The sequence below is a fragment of the Mustela erminea genome, chromosome 9, assembly GCF_009829155.1.
Source record: "Mustela erminea isolate mMusErm1 chromosome 9, mMusErm1.Pri, whole genome shotgun sequence".
Lineage (NCBI taxonomy): Eukaryota > Metazoa > Chordata > Mammalia > Carnivora > Mustelidae > Mustela > Mustela erminea.
In genome coordinates this window covers 101,292,646-101,317,690 of record NC_045622.1, presented here as the reverse complement: position 1 = coordinate 101,317,690, position 25,045 = coordinate 101,292,646, and the positions used below count along the sequence as shown (strand labels likewise).

The 25,045-nt window shown below is 54.4% G+C and overlaps 2 protein-coding genes across 3 annotated transcripts; one reads left to right on the top strand and one right to left on the bottom strand.

The window, feature by feature from the left end:
* The first annotated feature begins 1,114 nt into the window (after nucleotides 1-1,114).
* Nucleotides 1,115-12,285, top strand: UBE2L6 (ubiquitin conjugating enzyme E2 L6). 2 transcript variants are annotated; one of them, XM_032358701.1, is made up of 4 exons: nucleotides 1,115-1,238; nucleotides 4,841-4,936; nucleotides 9,565-9,751; nucleotides 11,591-12,285. In XM_032358701.1, exons 1-4 carry the CDS (start codon nucleotides 1,212-1,214, stop codon nucleotides 11,740-11,742), a joined length of 462 nt encoding a protein of 153 aa, XP_032214592.1. In that variant the 5' UTR covers nucleotides 1,115-1,211; the 3' UTR covers nucleotides 11,743-12,285. The 2 variants fall into 2 exon arrangements, with proteins under 2 accessions (XP_032214592.1, XP_032214593.1); XM_032358702.1 differs by lacking the exon at nucleotides 4,841-4,936 and having other exon boundaries at nucleotides 1,116-1,238.
* A 1,039-nt stretch (nucleotides 12,286-13,324) lies between these two features.
* Nucleotides 13,325-24,840, bottom strand: SMTNL1 (smoothelin like 1). The gene is made up of 8 exons (XM_032359171.1): nucleotides 24,644-24,840; nucleotides 20,313-21,004; nucleotides 19,924-20,056; nucleotides 19,750-19,801; nucleotides 18,175-18,333; nucleotides 17,868-17,982; nucleotides 17,596-17,747; nucleotides 13,325-14,366 (listed from the first exon to the last, which is right to left on the bottom strand). The coding sequence occupies exons 2-8, from the start codon at nucleotides 21,000-21,002 to the stop codon at nucleotides 14,222-14,224; spliced, it is 1,446 nt and encodes a 481-aa protein (XP_032215062.1). The 5' UTR covers nucleotides 21,003-21,004; nucleotides 24,644-24,840; the 3' UTR covers nucleotides 13,325-14,221.
* Between the last annotated feature and the right edge of the window lie 205 nt (nucleotides 24,841-25,045).

Here is a 25,045-nt window from a genome sequence, read left to right as displayed (position 1 = left end):
CATCCCACATCTGAGCAGGAAAGTGACTTGGTTCTAACACACTTAGATAAAAACTATGCGGGGTACAGAGCTTAGGATTCAAAATACGTGCTCAAGATCTGCTGATTTCCTTCCTCATTTGGACTTGTGACAGGGCTTGTTCCGAGTGAGGAATATGTGTTCAGTCCTCCCGAAGAAGAGAATATTACTAGTATATTCTTCCCCAGATGCTGCTCGTGCTCCGAGGTTGCTATTCCATGGTGGTCTCAGGGTCCAGCTAGGGGAAAGGTCTTTGCTCTGGCACAAAGGGGTGAATGCCCCACTCTGTGTGTTGGGGGGGCGCCCATAGAATGTCCATTTATAATGGACGGGTGGTAAAATAAGGGAGACTGAGCAGCTTCCCCTGAAGAGAGGCTCCTGAAGTACATCTTGGGGCTCCCGCCACCCAACTGTTTCCCAAATTACCACATAGTGAGCCTCAGTAAACATTAAACCTAGTCAAGGACCCAATGAATTGCGGACGGAACCCCTAAAGCTAGAGGGATGGGTCCACCGGCGCCCCCTTGCGGTGCCCTGCACCCAAGCCGCCACCGGGGAGATGCGTCTTTGCAGTCCCACCAGTGAACACAGCACAAAGGACCCAAGCTACCACGGGAGCGACCCCTGGAGGGAATGTCGTCCACGCCATCCCCCATCTTTTTAGAGACGGGGCACTGGGCCCAGGGCGGGTAAGTGGCTCGTCCAGCGGAGCCCCAGGAATGCGCTCCGGCGGCTTAAGGAGGCGGTCCGACCGCGGAGACCGCGGGCGACCTGCGGCGGGGCTGCGCTGGCACCGCGAGGAGCCTGTGCTGACTCACGGAGAGTGTGTCCTGCGGGCGGCACGGAGGCGCCCGTGGGGATGCGGGGTCCCCTGCGGCCGCCGGCGCCGGAGCTTCAACTAGAACCCGTAGAGGCGCACTGGCGCCGCGCCCGAGCACACGGGAATCCCCTGGATCCCAGCCCCTCGCGCGCGACCGAGGGAACCAGCCGGGTTCGGGCGCGTCGAGGGGGCGGGGCTCCTGGGCGGGGCGCGCCGAGGAGGCGGGGCTCATGGGGCGGGGCGCGCCGAGGGGCGGGGCTCATGGGGCGGGGCGCACCGAGGAAGCCGGGCTCCGGGGCGGGGCGCGCCGAGGGGGCGCGCCCGACCTCAGTCCTGCTGGAGCGCACCGAAGCCTCTCAGGCTCGGTCCCGAGATGTTGGCCTGCAAGCGGGTGGCGAAGGTAACGGCGGTCGGACGACCCCTTTCTCACGGCTCCCCCTGCCTGCTTTGCCCTGGCCCCTGCATCCCTCCCGCGGCTCTCGGAGCGCGGTTATTTGTCGCTCTCCCAGCCGCCGGGTCTGGAGGAGGAGTGGGTCTGCGAAAGGGGCGGGAGCGGGAGTTGAAGAGAAGCTGGGGTCGGGGATGGGGGTGTGGGGCATCGAACCCGGCTGTCGCTACCTCCCTCGGCTGTGCTGGGGATGGGGATGAGCTGGCTCCGAGCCGAACTGGTTTCGGTTTCTTTTCTCCTGCCAGAAACTTGTGATCACAATTGCTCGGGTCTCACGGAGGTGCTGGAAAGGTTCCAGGGGGCTCTGCTGGGACCGGTGTGTGTGTGTGTGTGTGTTGGGAACAGATAAAATGAGAACAAGGTCTTTGCCATGGAATAGCTCATATCCCGCCCCGAAATTGGGTACCTACATTTCTAGAGTCCTGAGAAGTATGGGGTGTTGAGTAGGAGTCAGGAACCAAGTTCCCTGGGTATTCTCAGGAGGAAAAGATGCCAAGGCGGAGCTGGAAGGCGTCCTGGAGTAGGTGGCCTGCGCTCATTCCTTCTGCAAATGCTGTCGAAAGCCTGTTACAAGCTGGCTCCTGTTCTAGGAGGTAGGGAGGCAAAGATGAGCAAAAATCTTGCCCCCCACCACCACCTTGAGCTTTCTTTCCAATCAGGAACACAATTTGAAGATTTATGTATTTTTATTTGAGAGAATCCACTGAGCACGGAGCCTGAGCTGGGGCTTGATCCCATATCCCACAACCCTGAGAACATGACCCCAGCAAGTGGAAATCAAGAGCCCACACCTAACCGACTGAGCCACCCAGGTGCCCCTCCAATCAGGAACACAATTTGAAATAAGGTCTGGGAGGGTGTGGGGGGGAATTCTCCAGGAGGTGGAATAACCCAGGGTGTTTGAAGGACTGGGGTGTAGCCAGGATGTGGGCGTAGGTGGGGAAGGAAGAAGGGTCACGGTGAAATGGGTCTGGCATACCCCCAGACTTTGACTCTCTTGGAAGTGGCCCTCCACTGTGTAGAGTGGGGGATGGGCCTAAGGGGTTGGGGAGGGCTGCAGTCTCCTTTCCACCTTTGAGAGAGAGAGGATCTCAGATTGGGGCACAGAGCAGGCTCGGCCCAAAAGAACTGAAATCTGGAGCTTAGCATCAAAATGGGGCAGGAGGTCCTTCTAGCCAAGTGTGAAAGAGGTAGGAGCCAGTATTTATCACACGGGCACCATGAAGTGCCAGGCACAGCAACTCTGTGAGATAAGTCATATGCCCCCACTTTACAGATGAGGATGTTGAGGCTCAGAGAGAGTAACTTGGCTGCCCAGGGTCACCCAGTAGGGAGTGGTGAGGCTGAAACTGGAGTCCAGGTTGGCGGGGCTCCAACCCACAGGCTTGTCCAGTGGCCTCTTACTTTCATTTTCTTTTCCTCTGAGTAAGGTGATTTCTTCACTGGCCTCAGGAAAGAGCTGTGTGTCCTAGTTTGGGTTTCATATCCTCAGGCTTGCAGAATCTTTTGGCAGAACTCTTCTACAACAGAAAAGCCCAAGCAATCCCAGTTACAGTAAAGTCGGGAAACTGTTGCAGAGCTCTGTTCGACTCAGGGTTTCATCCTTGCCGAAGGGTCATAGATGGTACTGAAGCTAGGACTCATGGAGCAGATGCTTCGACTTTCGGAGTGAAAAATAATCGAGGGGTCATAGACCCTGGGCAGAAGACGTGAGAAGCAGTCTGGGTTTGAACAGAGACAGAGTATGGGCTGAGACATGGCCGATGGGGCCAGCGTTGTGTTTATTTGTTGGGGGTGCAGAGAAAGTTCGTGTGGTCCACAGTCTGAGAAGCCCCGCCCCCCATACCCTGGAGTGGTTTTGAGCTTTCTGTCCACCTTTGTTTATACCGCGGTTTCTGTTGACATCTGGGGCTGGATAATTCTTTTTTTTTTTTTTTAAGATTTTATTTATTTATCTGACAGAGAGAGAGCGAGAGATCGCAAGCAGGCAGGCATGGGGAGGGGGAAGCAGACTCCCTGCTGAGTAGAGAGCCGGATGCGGGGCTCGAACCCAGGACCCTGGGATCATGACCTGAGCTGAAGGCAGAGGCTTTAACCCTCTGAGCCACCCAGGCGCCCTGGATAATTCTTTATAGGATGTCTACCGGCATCCCTGGTCTCTGCCCACTAGGTGTTGATGGCACTCCTCCAATTTGTGACAACCCAAAATGGTATAGGCATTGCCCAAGATCCACGGGGTGGGGGTGGGGGTGTCCAGTTGCCCTCAGTTGAAAACCAATGGTTTATACCCATTTGGTGTTCCAGAGGAATATGACTTGCCCTCAAATGTCTTTTTTATTATTGCTGTTGTTTGGTTTTCCAGAGAAAAGTTCTGTTGTCCTTTAGGATGGACCCCAAAAGGGAAGAGGGGTTCCTTGATCAGATATGTTTGAGAAGCACTGTGTGCTATGGGCTCACATCTTGGAGATTCACGATACACTTTAGCTCTATGTTTTCCAATGTGCTTGATCACGAAACCCTTTTCCATCAATAACTAGTCCGCTTGCGTGGGGTGCACTGTACATATTTGCTCCCTCCGCCTAGGGAACTCTGACCCTTCTCTGCATGAGGGAAGCCTGTTTACTCTGCATGGCCTGGCTCAGTGCTACTCTGTCCTCCGCTTCCCCAGTGTGTATCCACACACCTTCTTCACGTAGTCCGGTTCATGTTTCTCCCGTTACTCCAGGGAAGCTTTGGAGGGCTGGGCCTTTCCTTCTCTCTCAAGCGTCAATAGAGGGCACTCTGTAGTGGGCTGGAGGGGGAATGCAGCGATGTCCTAGTGACCGGGCTACATCTTGGGGCGGCGGTGGGCATGCGAGTCACTCCTGTCCCCCTGTTTTTCTGCTCAGTGCAAGGATCTTCATCTTCTTTCTCCATCTAGTACCTACAGAGCTTGGTGAGGCTTAAGGCACGTAAGTCACTTAAAACACTAAGCACCCTGCCTGACACATTCTGGTTTTGTTTTTAAGATTTATTTATTGGGGCGCCTGGGTGGCTCAGTCGGTTAAGCCTCTGCCTTCAGCTCAGGTCATGATCCCAGGGTCCTGGGCCCCACATCAGGCTCCCTGCTCAGCCGAGAGCTTGCTTCTCCCTCTCCCTCTGTCACTCCCACTACTTGAGCTCTCTCTCTTTCTCTCTCAAATAAATAAATAGAATCTTTTAAAAAAGTTATTTATTTTTTGAGAGAGAGAGAGCATGCCAAGCAGGGGGAGGGCCAGAGGGAGAGGCCGACTCCTTGCTGAGTGGGAAGCTGGATGTGGGGCTCAGTGGCATGACCCTGAGATCATGACCTGAGCCAGAAATCCAGAGTTAGACTCATAGCTGACTGAGCCCCCCCAGACGCCCCCGTGACTGGCCCATTCTAAGTACTCCATATATGAGGGCTCTCACTTTGCCAGTTTCTGTCCCTGGGGGGGTTCCTTTTTGGGACCCGGGACAGCTTGCTGCTGGGACAGGCAAATGGGCAGCTGAAGGAGGGGAGATGAGCCATCTGTCCATGGCTCTGCCCCCTGCAGGAGCTGGAGGATCTTCAGGCAGAACTTCCCCCCTACCTACGGAACCTGTTCATCGACGATGCAGACGTCCTGGTGTGGCACGTGCTCCTCCTGCCCGTGAGTGTTCTTGGGGACCATGGCCTTGGACTGGGGTGGCAGGCCAGGGGCATTGGCAGGGTGGCTGAGGATGGGGCCAGAGTTTCCCCTCCCTTAGAGTCCTTTTTTGGACTCTAGTCATTGGTAGGTAGGGGTCTCAGGATTGATGCTTCTGAGATCAAAGTAGGCTGTGAAGAGGCTAGAAGAGAGCTCTGGATTTAGTAAGTCAAGCCAGTAGTCACCAAGCCCAGCACAGGACGGTCAGCAGAAAAACGGCTTCGAAAGAAGAAAACAGATCTCTTGGACCTTTGGCAAGGGGTAGGGGTAAACTTCCTGTTTTTCTTTTTCTTTTTTTTTTTAACTTCTTGTTTTTCACAGTTGCCCTGAATTTGCCCTCTCCAACCTAAAATGTATTTTCTTTTCTTTTTAAGATTATATTTCAGGCAACTATTTTTTTTATTCCAGTATAGTTCACATAGAGTGATACAGGAGTTTCAGAAGAACAATACAGTGATCAGACAACTACTGTTACATAGGACAACCCAGATAACTCACCTCTACTGTTCTGATTTTTCTCCATTTATTAGATCTTGCTCAGTAAAGTCTCCCCTGAAAACAGTATTCTAGAGGACCTATCTGAGTGCAAGAATTCTATTTTATCATTAATAGACTGACAATATTTTCTATGGGAAGTCATCTACACACTTTTAGTTACATGAACATAAATATTAAAACAGTGAAGATTTACGGTAGTTTTTTGGACTATAAAGAGAACAATTCACTTGATTATTTTAGGATTTGGACTTTTTTTAAGACTTTATTTATTTATTTGTCAGAGAGAGAGAGAGAGGGAGCACAGGCCGGGGGGGGGGGCGGTAGCAGGCAGAGGGAGAAGCAGGCTCCCTGCTAAGCAAGGAGCCCAGTGCTGGACTCAATCCCATGACCCTGGGATCATGACCTGAGCCTAAGGCAGGCGTCTGTTATGTCCTGTGGGCTGCTGGGTTGCAGTAATCCATTTACCTGGCTCGGAGTGAGGACACCTGTTCTGGGCCTCAGGTGCCAGAGGACAAAGGTGCTAGAAGGTGCTCCAGGAACAGATTAGATCCCCCAAGGATGCTAGCTCTGAGGTGATGAGAGCGAAGGTTGGGCAGCTGGTCAGAAGGAAGAAGGTGGATGACAGGGACCCCTCGGGCAGGTCACATTTCAGAGGATACTGTGAAATCCAAGGACCCTAATGGTTGGTAAGACCAAGATGGCTGGTCTTCTGGTCTGAACACACAGTGTGTGGAGAGGTGTCCCCTCCCCCTCCACAAAGCAATTCTCAGGACATCAGCTGGGCGTCCTACTCTTTAACTCACTTCGGACACCATCTACCTGGAGATAGCATCAGATCCCACAGATGAAGGGCCCAGTCCCACAGGACTGTCCCTGCTGCACACACACGCCTGCCTCCCCTCAGATGTCAGTCTCGAGTCTAGGCTGCTTCTGGCCGAATGGTTATAAATCAGAGCTTCCCATGACCCCTTCCTCGGGTTTAGTTCCTTTGCTAGAGAGGTTCACAGGACACAGAAACAGTTTCCTTACTAGATGACCAGTTTATGATGGAAGTTTGTAAGGCAGAACAGCAAGACGGAAGACCTGCATGGGGCAAAGCACCAGGGAAGGGCATGGGGCTTCCCACCCTCTCTTGGCGCGCTGCCCTCCCCAAACCTCCAAGTGTTCACCAGCCCAGAAGCTCTCTGAACCCTGCCCTTTTGGGTATTGGTGGAGGCTTTATGACATCTACGCGATCAATGAAACCATTGGCCATTGGCGATTGAACTGGAGCCTTTCTGCCCTCCAACCCTTTAAGCCCAGGGTTGGCTCTCCTGCCAGAGCCCCCTTCCTTAGGTGCTTCCAAAAGCTGCTCCATTAACATAACAAAAGACATTTGGGTCACTCTCAACACTTGGGACTTTCCAAGGGTTTTGGGAGCTGTGAGCCAGGCACTGTGGGCCAAGACCAGATATATATGAGAACTATATCTGAGTGACCAGATATCTATTTCTTATAAATCACAATAGCATACTGGTTGTACCCTTGGGAACTAGCCAGAGACTTTCCAGCCATATAAGGGTCCTGATCAAGTCTGCTAGGTTCCGGGAAGAGTTGTTGCAGGACAGCCAATTAAGGGCGGCCCAAAGGTGCCTAGCGAGGCCATAAAGGAGACGTGGTTGGCGGGCAGGGGAAGGAGAACCCAGAAAGGTCTGTGGGTCGAGCTGATAGATTGCCCCTCAAAAGCTCAGTCTCAGTATACAAGGCTCACCAAGGTGGCCCCACTTGTCACCTTGTAAAAAAGCTGACAGGGGGACGAGCCTTTGAAAGCTCACAGTAAGAGTTTCCATTCACTGAGAACCCATTGTGGACGGAGCACTGTTTGCAGGACGTTGCATGAGCGGTCCTACTGAAAACCTGGCAACCACCCCACGGGGAAGCCTGACATCTCTTTACAGTTGAGGAAATGGAAGCTGAGGGGCTTGAGTGACCTACCACAGGATAAGGTGGCAGAGCCAGAAGAGCAGTGAATGTTTTTTCTAAACCCAAACCCTAAGCAAATAGGACTTTCTCAGCTGACCCCAAGGTGCAGTATGAAGCCGTCAGGTGGTCCAACTTCTTCATGTTACAATAGGAAACTGACTCCCGGAGGAGCTCCAAGCCACGCCCCAGGCCCGGGGCAGAGCTGGGGCCCATTCCTAGGACCCCCTGCTCCAGGGCCCCTCGGCCTCCTTCCTCTGATGGAGCCCAGGAAGCCCGGTCTGGACCGCCGCAGACAGGACACGCGGGCATTCTCCCATCCCTTTCCTGAAGCGTCACTCTCGGGCCTATCTCTACTTCGCAGGCCCCTGGCTCTTCTTATTATCAAAAATGGAAATGCTGAGACATTTTCCTTCTCTGTCCTATAGTCGTTTCTGCTATCTCAGAGACACACCCAGGACGCCCGTGGCTCCCGTTTTGTCCTCTGCTAACCAAGAGGAGCTCTCATACAACCTTGACTCTGGGCTTACCTCTATATGTCATTGTGGCTGTCTTTGTCCTATCTTCTTGGTAACGAAGTTTCTGAAAGGATCTGGAGTTTTGGAACCAGCCAGAAGCTGCTGTGCTCTGTGCTGGGTCACCTGAGTTCCAGGACTTCCTGTTTCTAGGAGTGTAGACTAGTACTCACGTGTGGAGACGTCGAGACCGGCGCTGGGTTCCCATCCGGCACTCCACTGTGACCCTGGGCAAGCTAGAGACATTGAACTTGAGTTTCCTCATCATAATATAGACCCTAACAGTGGTGAGTTTTCATGATCCTTACTGTAGCAGCTGACACAAAGGTAGTGTTTTCCATGTGGTAGGTCCTCTTCTAAGCCCTTAATATAAATGAACTCATTTAGTTCTCACATATGCTCTGGGAAGTAGTCTATTCTCGGGACGCCTGGGTGGCTCAGTTGGTTAAGCAACTGCCTTCAGCTCAGGTCATGATCCCAGCGTCCTGGGATCGAGTCCCACTTCGGGCTCCCTGCTCAGCGGGGAGCCTGCTTCTCCCTCTGCCTCTGCCTGCCACTCTGTCTGCCTGTGCTCACTCTCTCTAACAAATAAATAAATAAAATCTTAAAAAAAGAGAAGTCTATTCTCATTCTCATATGGAAGCACAGAGAGGTTAAGTTACTTGCATAAGGTCACACAGCTAGAGAATGGCAGAGCCAAGATTCATACCGGGGCAGGGTAGCTCCAAAGTTCATGTAACCGCTACCCTCTGCTCTGTGGACTAATGTGTGTCAAGCCCTTAACACGAGGTGGCATGGGGTTGTGCCCAGGAAGGTTTGAAGGTTTTCTGGTTGCTCGAAGTCTGGAGGGTCTTTTCCTGGCTCCTCGCAAACCATCGGCCACTCTAGCCGCCAAGTTCTTTCTTCTTTAAAAAAAGTTTTTATCATGATAAGATACACAACAACAATATATACCATTCATGGACAAGCAGACTCCTTGCAGAACTCAGAGCCCGAGGAGGGGCTCGACCCCAGGGCCCCAAGATCATGACCTGAGCCCAAACCAGGAGTCAGATGCTTCACTAACTGAGCCACCCCAGCCTCTCCCTTCTTTTTCTTTTCTTTTTATTGTACCTATGTGAGAAGATGGATGTTAGCTAGACCGATTGTGCTCATCATTTTACCATATAGGTAAATCAAACCATTACGCTGTACACCTTAAACTTGTACAGTGATGTCTGTCAATTATTTTTCAATAAAACTGGAAGAAGGTTAATTATTGGAAAAAACAAAAAAAGCTGAGAGAGTCCTTAGAGCTCATCTGATCCAACTTGATCCAGTCTTTGTTGAGGAAACCGGCCCGCAAGGGGAGAGGCGGCTGGCCCACCCCCTGACCTTGGTGCCTCCCAGGCCCATGATCTTTCGTGACTCCGCTCCGCTCCTCTGCGAATCCGTGGCTCAGTCAGCAAGTGAGTGCAGGTGCCACCTCCATTCATGGTCCTACCTGGGAGCGAGCAGAGAATGCCTGGGAGCCCAGGGCAGGGCGGAGAGAGAGGGAGCCGGACCGAGGTCCTAGGAGGAAACCAGTCTTTTCAGAGCTGACGTGTCTCGGAGTCGATCTCAACCCCTTCTCTTGCGCAGGAGGAACCACCCTACAACCTCAAGGCCTTCCACGTGCGCATCAGCTTCCCCAAGGACTATCCGTTCAAGCCCCCTACGGTGACATTTACTACCAGGATCTACCACCCCAACGTGGGCCACGATGGAAGCGTTTGCCTGCCCATCATCAGCCGTGAGAACTGGCAGCCTCACACCAAGACCAGCCAAGGTGGGACTGGGGCTCGCCTAACAGGAGGGAGGGATCCTGGATACGGGGTGAGGGGACTGATTCTGAGTCAGAAAAGCCCAAAAGAGGGGAGATAAACATTGCGGGTCTCAGCTGGGCCTGTCTGGATAGAAGGGATGCATCCGGAGATGCTGGGCTGGCTGACCGGGTCCTGCCCCTGCTCTTCTACCTGGACAGGTGCGACAGAGCAGTGGGCTCTAGAAGGAAGGGCTCTGCTGCTCTGTCTGTGGACCTTGGTAAGGTCTGTTCCTTCCCAGGCTCAGTGCCCTAAATGACCATCAAGGGGACAGGCCCAATAATGACAGTACACACTGAGGAAGCACACTGAGTGCTGTGCTAGGAGCTTCGCACACAGACTTTATCCAGTCCCAGCAACCCCATGTGTGATGCCCTCATTGCTGCTTGAGTAGAGGGGGACCCCGGGGTACATGACAGCTAAAGTGCCTGCTTGTGGTCATACAGCTGGCCAGGGGCTGAGCTGGGATTCAGAGCCAGGCTTGGCTGACCCTAGAACAGTAGTGCCCAGCAGAACGTTCTGTAGTGATAGAAATGTTCCATAGCGCATGGCCCAATTCCCAATCAGTAGCCATGTGTGGCTCTTGAACACTGAAATGTGGCTGGCTAATGGGATGGAGGAACTGAATTCCTCATTGCGGTTAATTTTAATTCATTTCAACTTAGATATTCACATGTGGCTAGTTGGACAGTGTGTCTCTAGAGCCCATGCACATTTGTGTGCAGTCTGTCCTGCTTCTGGACCACCTCAGGAGTTCTCTTTTAAAAAATTAATTAATTGATTGATTGATCAATTTTAAAAGATTATTTATTGATTTATTTGACAGAAAGAGAGAGAGAGATCACAAGCAGAGCAGAGAGGCAGGCAGGGGGTGGGGGAAGGAAGCTCCCTGCTGAGCAGAGAGACCCATGCGGGGCTCGATCCCAGGACCCTGAGATCATGACCTGAGCCAATGACAGAGGCCTAACCCACTGAGCCATCCAGGCACCCCAATTAATTTATTTTTTAAGAGAGAGTGAGAGTGTGTTCGCATAAGTGGGAGTAAGAGTAGGGGAGGGAGACGGGGAGAATCTCGATCAGACTCCCCACTGAGCGAGGAGCTTGACACAGGGCTCTGTCTAACGACCCTGAGATCATGACCTGAGACCCCGCGCTGAGCTGAAATCAAGAGTTGGAGGCTTCACCGACTGAGTCCCCCCAGGTGTCCGAACCAGCTCAGGAGTTCTTAGCCTTGGAAGGAAAGATCCCCAGGGGGAAGGGAGGGGGGGGTCCCAGGGGACTGTGGAGAACTCTGAATGTCGAACCACGTTTGTGCGTGTTCATACGTGCACTTGCCTCGAGCGGTGGACCGCTGCCTTCACCGGTCCCCAGGCCCCCGTGAAAGAGTGGGAGCCACGGGGCAATAGTGGCTTCCAGTCTTCAGCCTCAGAACCCTTTTTCCCGAATAAAAGTGGATGTATTTGGAATCCTGATATCAAACAGAAAGTGGTTCTTGTTGAAAAAGGAGTGGGACCCCGAAACCCCAGTTATCTCATCGACCCCCATGATGGGAAGCCTCTCGGGAGCCATGCATGGAACCTAGTCTGAAAGTGCTGGTGTCGCTGGTCGGGGCTCTGGGTATCATCAGTGAGGAACGAGGGGTATCCGACTCGGTAGAGCCGTCCTCATCCCGAGGGATGGACCCTCCCTGGGAGTCCCCCCATGGAGAGAGTGTGGAATGCCGGGGTGACTGGGGGGCGCTGCCGTGGCCTCCCTGCCAGGGTTTTTCTCTCACCCTGCTGTCCTGATCTGGCCTCTCTCCCCAGTCCTGGAGGCCCTCAGCGTGCTGGTGAATAGACCGGACCTGGGGCAGCCGATTCGGTTGGAGCTCGCCGACCTGCTGGCAGAGAACCCAGAGCGGTTCCACAGCGAGGCCAGAGAGTTCACCCTCAAGTACGGAGCCGACCGGCCCTCCTAGAGGTTCTCCCCCGTCCCTGCGCGGGATCCTCTGCTTGGCGGACAGACACGTCTCACGGACTGGGGGCCGGAGCCCTTCTCCTTCGTTCCGTATTTTCCTTCCTAAATTGTCTGTCAGTCATTAGTCTCTGTGGGGTGTGGGCCCATTCCCAGTTCGCCTGACCACAGGTGGGCTTAGCTTCACTCCTTCTCTCTGCCCCAGAGCCAGAGGAGCTGGCGATGGTTACGGGACAGCTCTCCGGCGCTCTAGGGTGCGGGAATCCTGGTCTCACTAACTGCTCCGTCTTAGGACCCCAGGTCACTCCAGCCTGGCTGGCAGGGAGCGAGCCCAGGAGCCCATCCGGGAACAGGGGGTACATCGGGAGGGTGTGTGGGAGGCAGGGTTCATATTTACAATTGAGCCATTTGTTTATTGCGTGACCAAAGTCAGTTAGTCCACTAATGGGACTGACTTTGGTCACGCAATGGTGCTGAATCTTTCCTTTCCACTGAATCTTTCCACTGACAAATCGTGAAATGAAGGCTCTCCATTCCGAAAATCGGACTACATGGTTTTGTTTGCTTGTTTGTTTTTAAGATTTATTTATTGATTTTAGAGAGGGAGAGAGAGTGCACACAAAGGTAGGGAGAGGGGCAGAGGGGGAGGGAGAGGGAGAGAATCTCAAGCAGACCCCCCTGCTGAGCATGGAGCCAGACACAGGGCTCTATCTCATGGCCCTGAGATCATTTCCTGAGCTGAAACCAAGAGTTGGGCGCTCGATCGACTGAAGATTTTATTTGTTTGTTTGTTTATTTATTTATTTAGAGAATGTGTGTGTGCACAAGCAGGGGGAGGGAGAGAGAGAATCTCAAGCAGATTCTATGCAGAGTGTGGAGCCCAATGCAGGGCTCCATCTCCAACCCTGAGGTTATGACTTGGGCTGAAACCAAGAGTCAAATGCTTAACTGACTGAGCCACTCAGGTGCCCCCTGACTGCATGGTCTAAACCCCCTTGCAATTCCCTTAGGATGCCAGTTTCTGGGGGCCAGGCTTTAGGCTGGGAGGAGTGACCCCTCCCCCAGTGTCCAGTTCAGGGGGAACCACAGAAGCCACCTGCTTGTCCACCCATTCAAGTCACAGATGAATTTGGAGGCTGGCTGGGTGTTCGTTGAGAGGATGGTTGGGTTCATCGGGAGAACATGTGGCTCAGGGTTAGCTGCTCTCTACTAAAAGGTGTGACCCCACTCCCCAGAACAGAGGGCTCGCTGGACTTTGAGACTCGTGGAACCCCATGTGCTGTGGGGGGGAAACTGGCCATGGGGGACTAGGCTGTCAACCCATCTACAGGGGGAACACCCCCATTTTATGAGGCAACTGAGGCACAGAGTGCTTTGGTGGATGGCCGGGTCTGCCCAGTCGGTCAGGGCAGGGTCCACACCTTCAGCTGCACAGCCAAGCTGGCTGGTTTTCATTTCTGTGTTTCTCATGAGCTGTTCTTTTTTTTTTTTTTAATTTTATTTATTTATTTGACAGAGTGATCACAGGTAGGCAGAGAGTGGGGATGGGGAGCAGGCTGTCTGAGCAGAGAGCCTGATGTGGGGCTCGATCCCAGGACCCCAAGATCATGACCTGAGCTGAAGGCAGAGGCTTAATCCACTGAGCCACCCAGGGACCCCTCTCATGAGCTGTTCTTGTCAGCGCACATGCTCGGAATGGCTGATAAGGTCAGACAGGCCTGTTAGCAGGAAATTATAAGCAGCTCAGGGGTGCATCTCTAATGAATGATAGAAAAGCAGAAACAAGCCAGAACTTCAGCCTGAGCTGGAGGGATTAACTTAACCTGAAGGAAGGACCTTCAGGGAGCAGCCATCTAAGCTTCTGGAAAGCCGCTGCTTGTAAGAAACTGAGTGCAGGTGTCTCCACGGGCCCTGCTAACTTAGCTTGAGATTTCCAGAGACTCTCCTAGCCCAGCACCTAATCTGGGAGAAGTGTGGAAAGAGGGAAGAGAATCAGGAAAAGCACCACCAATAACTCAGATGTACAAATGCACTCACTTTGGGACTCACTTATGGAACACTAAGGGGACAGGCTCCCGGTGAGGCTGTTTGCTCATTTCATTATCTCATTCCACCTCCATCAGGTCTGTTCAGACCGGAAGCTGAGACTCAGAGAGGTTAATTCACTGCCCCGAGGTCACACAGCTGCATATTGGTGGGGGGTGGGGGAAAGGAGTTGGAGGGGGTGGTATCCAGGCCACTGTCTTTTCCCAAGTGGCATCCTGGTTGTTAAGGAGATCTTGTCAGGTGAGGAACCCTGGCAGCCGGCAGGGGTTTATCATTCCAGAGGGAGCGAGGTCCCCGGGGGGCGGGAGAGGGGGAGGTGCACCGAGGGGGCAGACAGGATTTTATAAAAGGACTTTTAATGCATTTAAGACTGGTGCCACCTGCCTGGGCCCAGGCCCCTACTCTGTCCACCTCCACCCACAGGGCCGGTCCGCTCCTCATTTCTTCTTGGTCTTCACCAGCCCCTTCTGCACAAGGCTACGGTACAGCTCCTGGATGTAGGTGTAGACGCACTTGGAGTCAGGCACCGCCAGCCGCACCATGTCGTCCACCTCCAGCAGCTGGGCGCAGTCGGCCAGTTTCCTGAGGGACAGAGCCAGAGCTGAAGCATGTGGGAGCCAGAGGGAAAGAGGGGCAGCCCAGCCAGGGTGAAACCCACAGAATCGTGTATGTTGGAGCCGAGAGGTCAGCTAGGCCAACCAACCCATTGTACAGATGAGGTCACTGAGCTCCTGACAGTCCAAACTCAAACTCAGCTTGGTCTGATCCCAAAGCCCACATATGTCCTCAAGTTCAAAGCAAGTAACACAGCTGGGACTCAATCCCAGGCTTGCCTCCGGGCATCCTTGCCCTGGGTCCCGGCAGTCCCAGCCTGTCGGGCTGCCATGAGTGCTGGCAGTGGGAGAATCCAGGGTCCCAGTAGAAACCCTCTCGGGCCAGAGATAGCCAGGCTGAAACCCAAGCCAGACTGGCCAGAGAGCCAGGGGAGGGGTGCAGACTGGAGGACTGCCAAGAATGAGACAGGATCCCTGCGACCAGTGTGGTGTTTTCCCCTCCTGGGGGTGGGTCAGGATTCTGTCCCCCTACAGGGTTCTCTCCCCCTACACAGGAGAAGCTTCATTCCCACTGGACCTGAGGGCTGGCGAAGCTGGGCTCTTCTGGTTGCACAGCTGACGGGGGGGTGGGTGGCGGGCACTGGCTGGTCCCCCACATCCCAGGACTCCATGGAAATCAGGTGAGTTCCAGAACAGGGACAGTGGGAAGGTAATGGCTGGGGCAGGGGCCCCCTTACTTCATACACTTAATCTTCACACCAAACCCAAAGAGAAGGGAAGTCCATGGTCAAGAATCACAGAGCTAAGAAGACGGGGACAAGATCTGAATTCAGCAGGTCAGACTCTCCATCCTGCGGCCCCGTGCATCCCTACCAAAAGCCTTCCTTTTTTGCTGCTGCCTGATGCCTTCTGGCAGCAGGGTCCTTGTCACCTGATTATTCATCTTGCCTCCCCTAGGCTTTGCCTGGCTTGGAACCAAAGTAAGGCAGCTGCAGGAGGACAGTGACCTGTGTCCTGCGAGCCAGGGACACTTGGTTCCTGGCATTCACTTAGAGCTCTTAGCCTTTACTGGGAGTTTCATGTCCATGTCCCGGTTCTGCCAAGCCTTCCTGTATGAACCTAGGATGTTGAGGGACCTCACTACTGCTGAGAGGATTGAAGGGGATGCGCCAAAGAAAGCTCTTAGCAGGATGTCCAGCACCTAAGCACCCTCAATCCGTGGGGCTTGTCATCATCATTAAAGCTGCTTCTGAACCCAGAGCAGGACCTGGCACTCCTGACCCCCTCAGCTTCGCACCCCAGTGCACTCACTCCATCTCTTGGCAGGAAAATATGAAACTGGAAGGGATCTTCTGGAATACCAAGTCGGGTGTTTTTCAAATTGCATTCTTGGTGCCCTAAAGCCACGTACACGTGCCTCAGGGAGCGTCTTGGGAAGGGTGTTGGGTGCTTAGCTGGTGTGCTCCAGGAACACCTCCCAACCTAGAAAGCTCTCCTTTTGAGTGATGGCCTTGATAGACCATGAACTCGAGGCTGAGGAGTGAAGATATAAGGAAGCTGACAGAAAGTGGAAAATGGTGAGGTTAATGGATTAGAAGTCCCCACGGAGTTAAAAATCTCTGGGGGTGGGGCTGCTAACCTAAGTGAGTTAGAGGGGTGAGGGGTGGGGGCAGGGGGAGAGAGCTCAATGTCTGAAACCAAGATTTTGAAGGTGGTACAATTATTGGCAAAAACTAGGTCGTTGGGGCCCCTGGGTGGCTCGGTGGGTTAAGCCTCTGCCTTTGGCTCAGGTCATGATCTCAGGGTCCTGGGATCGAGCCCCACATCTCTGCTCAGCAGGGAGCCTGCTACCCCGCCCCCTCTGTCTGCCTCTCTGCCTATGTGTGATCTCTATCCATCAAATAAATAAATAAAAATCTTAAAAAAAACCCAAAAATCTAGGTCGTAACCATGAGCAGCTAGGTCGTAACCTAGCTCCTCTAGGAAGGAGCTAGTGTTTGAAGTAATACGTACACTTCATAAGAAAAGTGTTATTTAGTTAGATGAAAGTTTAAAAAAAATAAAAAATAAAAAGGTCCCCCTGTAATCTGTTTGTATGTCGGGCATTCACTTAATGTTTTGTTTGAGGAATCTGCTGAAAAAGAAAAACCCATTTGCAAAGCACAGCTCCTTCTCCGTCTTCTCGTTTTGCCCCTGGGGGACACGCAGGCCCAGAGAGGGGAAATACTGCTGCCCCGGGCTTCCCCACGGGTTTGTGGCCAGGGGCCACAGGCAATATCCTCTGCCTAATCCGTTTCTACCGGGTGGCTCAGAAGCCTCTCCCTGCGGCTAGAAGAAGGTGTGCGTCTGGTATGCACTCTCTGGGAGCCCTAAGGCCATCACCGTGTACTCTGGCCTCCCAGGTGGGTACAGACAGAGGCCTCTGGCTGAGGCCAGCTCTGGTGGGGCTTTAGTGGTGGGAGTACCTCGCCTCCCGCCACCACCCAGCAGCCACGTCTTTGCCTCTCAGGTTCTTCCTTGGGCTCTGCTGTTCCTCACTCTCCTCCTGCCCTTCCAGGACCCCTTTCTCCATCCCACTGCCAACACCCCTGGCATCCAGCCACGTGAGCCTCAGCAAGAAATCCCCCTCCAGATTCCAAAGTGATGAATAACTACCAAAAAACTGCTATCATCCATCATCATATAGGAACAACAGCTCAGATCCTTTTTTTGGAGTTTTTGCTGTGGGTTAGGCACTGCTATAAAAACCTCGCTTAATTATTTACTTAATTCTCACAGTAGCTCTGCAGAAGAGGAAACCTCGTGCCCATTTTAGAGATCCATATGTGAGGGCTCAGGAGGTAAAGGAGACTGTTCAAGATCATATCACACTGCTAAGAATTGGCAGACTCAGGTGGTGGCCCCAATCTCGGCACACAGAGTGTGTAAAACAGCAGGCCTGCCTCCTGCCTATCGCTTGCCCTGCCTGTTCTCCTTGGGGCGCCGCCCCCTGACCCCGCGTTACAGATCACACGGAGGGGTGTGCTTGTGGTCCGTCTCGTCCTTTAGACTGTAAGCCATGACAAGTGGGGACTCTGTCAGGACGGCTGCGTCCTGACACATAGCTCCTGGCGATCGAAAAGCACGTGTTGGATTTGTGACCCGTCTGACCCGCCAGCTCTCTGCCCTGCATGAAGCCAGGCTCCGGAGCATCCTCCCTTCTCACCCCCCCACCCCGCCCCTCACCCCGGGGACCACCCTCAGTAGCTGCCACTCACTCTGCTGTGTCGAAGGCCAAGGTGAAGTTGTGCCGGCGCTGCGTGGGCTCCAGCGCTGCGTAGTCAAAGGCGTCGGGGAAAAACTTGTGGATGAGGGCACAGAAGGCCATGCCACTGCTCCAGCTCGAGGAGAAGTTCTGGATGTCCACGTGCTGCCAGCGAGTGGGGCCTTCATAAGCCTCAGGCTGGAGGCCTGCCCCACTCAGACCCACCCCAGCCCTGCCGCCCTGGGGAAGGGTCCCCGCCCCACACGGCCCCTGCTCCACGCCCACCTCATAGTTTCTTGTCATGGCCCGGCACCACTCCAGGAGCATGTTCTTGACCCCACCAATGGCTGCCCCTGCGGCCTTCGTGTTTCGGAACAGGGCAGTGGGGCCCGTCGCAGCCCTGCAAGGGGAGGCATAGAGAAGACCGGCCCCCAGCAGTGAGAGGCCACAGGAGGCCCCATCGAGGAGGAGCCCGGGCCCCAGATATCAGTCCTCCCACCCGGCCTGGGCTGTTCCCACGCCCTCAGGCCTCCCGGCCCCACTGATGGGTCCATGGTTCACCCGGGAAAGCCCAGCCCGGCCTGCACCCTACCCGCCAAACTTGTCCACGATGGCTTTGCGGTTCTGTGCTCTGGGCCCCCGCGGCCGGGCAGGGGCTGACACCCTGCGCTCTGGTGCCTTCTCTTTCTTCTTCTCCTGGGACGGAGGGGGCTCTGTGGGACTCTGGGGCACATCGCTGGGTGAAGACTCACTATGGAGAAGGTTCAGAGCAGTGTGAGAGGGCCTGGGACCAGCCACTCCAGAGCACAAGGTGGGGGCAGGAGGCAAGGGGCCGGCTGGTGGTGGTGGGGAGCTCCCTGCAGTCAGAAGAGGTATAGGAAATTGTGGCCCCCCACTCCTGGCACACGTCTCCTCTGTGCCCAGCACTGGGAGGGGGTCGAGATGAACTAATGAGGCTCAGTCTAACTTTGGGGGAGCCTGTGGTCTGGTGAGATGTGTGGGCGGAGCTAAGACAAGTCTGAGGTCTGACCTGAGTTTGAATCCTGGCTTTGTCTCTTATTTGCTGTGTGATCTTGGGGCTGTCATGTCACTTCTCTGAGCCTCAGCCTCCTCCTCTGGAAACTGGGGACACGAAGAGCTACCTGACACGGCGGCTCTGAGGCTCGAGAAAGAAGGGGACTGGAGAGCACCCCGCAGAGCCCGAGTGAACGTGCACCCACTGGCTTTCCTAAAAAAAGTGGCATGGAGGTGGATCTTGGGTCAAGACAAAGGAGGATTCTTCCAATGAGTCAAGTTGCACGTTGGCAATAAGGCTCTCACTTTATCCAGCACCCACTGGGTACCAGGCACTATGCGCAGGGCTCTATACTGTTGTTCTTTAAAAAGATTTTATTTATTTATTTGACAGAGAGAGAGAGACAGTGGGAGAGGAAACACAAGCAGGGGAAGTGGGAGAGGGAGAAGCAGGCCTCCCGCTGAGCCGGGAGCCCTATGAAGGCATTGATCCCTGGATCCTGGGATCATAACCTCAGCCAAAGGTAGACGCTTAAGGACTGAGCCACCCTGGCGCCCCTCTATACTGTTTTATAAAAGTAATCTCTATGCCCAGCATGGGCCTCGAACTCAGGACCCAGGGATCAAGAACGGCATGCTCTCCCGAGTGAGCCAGCCAGGTGCCCCGCATGCTTCATACATTTTACGGCATGTAAGCCTCACGCTAATCCTATGAGGCAGGTACGATTACGCGGTGGCTTCACACAAGAGAACAGCGACGTGACCAAGACCACACAGTTGGTAAGTGGAAGAGTCATTGTCTGAACTCGGGCTTTCTGCTCACGCTCTGTGGGCCGTGCTGATGCCGCGGCAGTATGCTCAGGGACAAGATGAGGAGCCCCGAGAAGATCTGCCTAGGACGCTGAGGAGGAGGAAGTGGAGGAGGGGAAGGTGGGGAGGCTCTAGCGGTGGAGGGGGCATGGTCCCTTCGCTTCCAGCCTCTGGCTCCTTTGGTTTCCTGGGCTCTGCCCTGGGGTAGGGGGCCGAAAGCCAGGAATTCTGGAATATCTCTAGATCAGACGCCAGGGAGACCCAGGCCCAGGCAACAACGGTAGACTTGGAAGGGAGCGTGCGGTAGGGGGAGCTCGAACGGGGCTCCAGAATTTGACATTACCTGGCTGAAGGGCTGGTCTCTCCAGAAGCTGCCGAGTCTGGACCCAGCCCATCTGGAGGGAGAGGAGGGAGGGAGAGAGGGAAGCTGGAGCTACCTCGACTCACTATTGCTGTGGGCCCACCCCCTCAGGGTAGCTCCTGCACCCCACCCCCGTGGGCCCCTGGACTCACTCACCTGGGCTGAGGCCACTGCCCTCTTCTGTGGGGCTCTCGAGCCATTCCTCAGGGGAGCTGGGAATCACCCCTGCTCCCTCCTCCGACTCTATCTGCGCACCCCCGTCCTGCTCTTCCTTGGGACTGCCTGGCTCCTGGAACCGGCAGGACCTGTATGGGCTTGTGGACGCACAAGCACCTGTCCCAGGCTTCGTGAGGACTCCAGGAAGATCCGGACGGGAGCCTGGGGCCCCTGGGCTGTACCCCCTCTCCCCCGGCTCTTGATGTCATTCAGAAGACTGGACTTACCCGAAGGAATAAAGCCAGGGGGTGGGAGGCTTAGTTCCTGGGGTGCAGGGGACTCCAGAACACGGCGGGGGCTTCCTCCCTCCTCTCCTTTGCCACACTCACCGCCTCCTTCTTCACGTCAGCTTCCTGAGGTTCAGCGTCGGTCTCCCCTTCCACAGCAGCCTTCTTCTGAGAGTCTGCGGGGGCCTCTGGGGCACTGGCTTCCTTCTGGGCTTCAGCTGTGGGCTCCTCTGTCTTGCTGCTCTTCTCCTGAGAGGCTGTCGTGGCCTCCTCCTTCCCATCAGCCTCCTTGGCTTCCATCTTGGCCTCCTGCTCCCCAGCGGCCTGGTTGAGCTCAGCCTTGGTCTCATCGTTCCCACCGGCTTCCTCCCTGGATGGAGGCTTGGCGCCCTTCTCATCAGCTTGCTGCTTCTCAGAGGCCGGCACGGTCCCCTGCGCTTCCTCAGCCTCCCTGGGGTCGGCCTGGGTCTCTTCCTTCCCATCGGTCATCTGAGGAGCCACTGGGGTCTCTTCCTTCCTGCCCTCTCCCTTGTGACGTTCAGCCTCTGCTTTGGATCCCACCTTGACCTCATCCAACCCATTGGCTTCTCCCTGAACTCCAGCTGGGAAGCCGTCCTCGGCTGGTGCTCTTTCCTGCTTTCCCGCTCCGTCCAGGGGCCCCTCTTTTCCGCTCGCCTCGGTGGTGCCTTTGGCCTCTCCTGCAGAGGCTCCGCTTCCCTGCGTCACAGGGGCCTCTGGGGTTGGGGAGACAGTGGTCCCATCCTCAGAGGGCTTCTCCTCCTTCTGCTCCATCTCTAGAAAGTAGAGACAAGCAGACCTGGTCATGCCGCATCCCTGCATGAGGTGAAGAACCCGCCCTCAAAGAGCATTGGCCTGGGAGTCCGGAGGCATGCTACTCAGTCCCGGGTCCCCCATGTCGCCACTGCCTGGACATGTGACAGGAGCATCCGTGTTCCCTGTGGTAAAATGAAGGGGTCCAGTGTTGCTTCCCCAAGGGTGAGATGTTGGATCACATGGACTTGGCCTTGGATGGTGTTCACCCAACTGCCCTCTGCAGGCCGTGGCTTGGGCTTTAAAGAATATTAGATCACGTAATTCCTTTTCAAGGACTTTGCCTCTTTCCAATTAAGCGAATGAAATGGTTAAAACGGGATCCTGGCATCAGGAACACCCGTGGAGTGGTTGTTCTTCTCCCTTTTTAATGGAGGTAGTAGCTAGCCTCGGTCTCGGGCTCGGAGCCCAAAGCAGGCGGGAGTATCCAGATCGAATCTAATAGTACTACTTGGTTTCCATTGTATTTTTTTTGTTGTTGTTGTTACTTTCTATTTCTGGCCAGTGATATTGAGTTTCCATTTCCAATAGTGATACAAACTTTCTTTTAAAAATATATTTGTTGAATTTAAAAATAAGTTAATTCAAAGGAAGGCATTCAGGAAAGCAGGACACAGGTGGTACAGATGTGCCGAAATCCCGGGGGTGGCGTAAAAGTGCCTGAAATTTGGGAAACCCAGGGCCAGCTGGTTTCTGGGGCTCTGCCAGCTCCACCAGCTGCCACCGCTCTGTCTCAGCTTGGCCAGGGGTTCTCCGCAAAGGTGGGCCTGGACATGGGAGAGTTTATTTTGGTGAGGAAAAGAAACGTACTCTCCCTAACCTGTGCCAGAGAAATCTGACCCTCTAACTGCCAGGGGTGGCGTGGGGAAGAGGGAGGTTGTGATAACTTGACATGAGCTCTCGTATTCGAGTACTGTATATACTGTAGGATCCACAAAGACAGGTGGGCGGGGGGCAGGCAGGGCCACCTCCTTCACCCCCCTGCCCTTCTTGGGTGTCTGTTTACAAAGAAAACAATCCTCAAATAGTGTTCAGGGCATGACTCAGGGAGTAAGAGAACGAGGTACTCGTGTCACTGGCTAAAAATACCTTCTGCCCTCTGCCGTGCCATCATTCTGGGCGACAGTACCCAGGACACCTGGGCAGTTGGGACAGAGGCAGGAAGACAGGCAGGCTGGTACAGGGCTCCGTTCCCTGCCATCCACTCGGGTCTTACTGCCCCCAGTCCAGAGTCCCCAGGGTCCCTGGATTTGGGACCCCCACGGTTTCTGAGGAAGCCGACTGGGATTTGCAAAGATGCTCACACTGTCCTCCAACCCCACCCCTCCCACCAGGGCCCCTTCATGGCTCAAAAGCTTCAGCAATGTATTAACTGGGTGCTAACCAGCCAGCGTTGGGATGCACGTCAGTGGGGATCCAGGAGGCCATGGAGCCGGATTGACCCCCATCGCTTAGTTGCTCACTCTGCGACCCGAGCTGAGCCTCTGCTTCTCAAATCCTCAGTTTCTACTGACAGTGACAGGATTGGTCTAGATGAGATTTTCCAAACTGTTCTGTGGAAAACTAGGGTCTCCTAAGACATGAATAGGAGCTGGGGTTGGGGAACTGTGTTCTCTGGAGGAGGCTGTTCCAGAAACAGCCTCCTCTTTCCCCTTTTAGAGATACACAACTTCATTAGTAAGGAAGAGGGTTCTAGATACTCCGTAGTAAAGAAACCTTAACTTTGCTTAGCCTGATTTAACTAATTGTTCCCCAAACCTATTTCACCATGGATTTCTTTTTTTCTTGCTTTCTTTTCTTTTTGCTTTGCTTTTCCTGAGATGCTTCTACCGCCATCTCGAGGAACGCCCTGTGTCCCAGAAGCGAGTATGGCAGATGCTGGCCTAAATCATCCATACAGCCCCAAACTCCATGTTCGTGTTGGGAAGGTGGTGTGGAGCAGTGGTGGAAACCATCAGTTCTGGAATCTTCCCACTGTTTACTAACGGTGTGCTTGAGCAAGCTACTCACCAGCCCTGTGTTGTGATGTGGTAGAGATAAAAGCCACCCTGTGGGGTGCTGGAGGGTTAAGGAAGCCAACGCATGGAAAGTGTTTTGAAGTGTGCCTGGCCTGAAGGGAGCACTCGGACTTTATTGTATTGTTATTATTTTTAACTGGGCTCCACGCCCAATGTGAGGCTTGAATTCACAACCTTGAGATTAAGAGTCCAGTGCTCTACCCGCTGAGCCTTGTGTCTGCCTATTAATGTTGGCTCTGACCCGACCATGAGGGCATTTCGTTGGTAAGACAAGGCAAAGAGGACTGAACACCAGTAGGATGACAACAGACCCCTTTTATACCTCAGAGTGCGATGGTGCTTAGCTAAGACTTACCAGAGCCCTGGAGCCATCTTCCCCTTCATCTACCCGCTACACGCTGGGGGTGGGGGTGGGGGTATGTGAGGGAAGGAAGGGCAGGTGCACGCGTGTGCACGCACACATGCACGCACGCGTATGCACACACCCCTCAGCCGTCCTGGGTGCTCATCACCTCAGCTCTCCACAGCCCCCAGGCTTGTCATAAATAGATAAGGAGTGAAGAACCCCGGAATGTGAGAAGCCAGGGTAGCATCGCCCACCCCAACACTAAGGATCCTCTAGCAAGTTTCCAGCTTTCCCCACAGTGCCCTGTGGAACCTCACTCATTCCTTACTCTCGCCCTTTGGAATAGGTGTTCCCGGCCCCATTTTACAGATTAGGAATTTGAGGACCCTTGAGTAAAGTCACAGGACAATTAAAGGGCCCAGCCAGACCTAGAATCCATTTCTCCTGAAAACCAGTCTGGCACCTGTGCCAAAAAATGCTTCTGCTCCGGCCAGTTCTTCAGCGAAGGTCCCTTCAGGGGCCCTAGCCGGGTGTGAGGGGCACCCCACAGGTGGGCAAGGGCAGCTGGGTGTGGCTGAGGAGCGCAGCTCTCTCTTCCACGTGCACGGCAGGCCCTCTCCTCCGTCCCCTCTTCCTCTCCACGCCCCCCCTCCTCTTTCCTCCGGGGAAGCCTACAGCCCTGTTTTGTATCCAAAGCAGCACTCCTGACAGCTCCTCTTCTCTCTCCGTGTTTCTCTTGGCTGGCTGGGAGAAAAAGAACCCAGGAGCTCGAGTTCCAAACCCCAAATAATGTAGATGACACTTGATGGTTCTGTTAGAACCTCCCCAACCCCTGACACCCAGTCTTTCCTCTTGTGGTCCTGAGGCTTCCGCCATCCCCCATCCCAGCCAGTGACTCCCCCTTGGAGAAACCACTCTCAACGGCTTAGAGAATCTGCCTCCCACCCTGACCAGACCAGGACGAGACCAGACTCCCAAGACCCTCTCTGCCCCTGTCAGGTCCTCCCAGGGGATGGGCACCTGCAGGCTACTCTGTAGGTGATTTCGAGTGGCCCTAGAGCTGGGTCCCTGACCTCTGGCATCCAAAGAGAGTTGACAGAGAGGTGGAGAGGATTAGCAAAGAACCTGGATTTCTCCAATTCTGTGGCTCCATGAGGAGGCCCCCAGCCCCTGGAAGGTGGGAGAGGGATTGGCAGCTCGAGGGGGACACTTAGAAAGGGGCCCGGAGTTTCTCCTACCTGTGGGGCCTCTGCCTGGGGGTTTTGGAGCGGTCTCTTTCCTCCAGCTGAGCGACCTCACTCCTGGGCTGCCTTTAGCCCCAGCCAGTGGCCTCCAGCCCCCAGCTCTTCAGTCGGCTGCCTCCCCTTTCCACCCCACCCCACCCCCACTCCAAGAGCCTTCAGCAGAAGAAGAGCATTGTTTACGGCCCTGTTGGTACAACAGTTTCCCTTGGCCTAGGAGGCTCAGATTTCCCGTGAGGATCTGACAGGTGGCACCTTTCAATCACAGCCCAGCCCGTCTTTCCTGCCCTGACCCCGGCCGTATCCATCCTGTGGCCACTCTTCTTCCCTAAGTACTCGCCAGGCCCTGGTGACCCCGAAAGCCAACGGCAGGCCATGTGGAAGATGCTCACCAGCCCT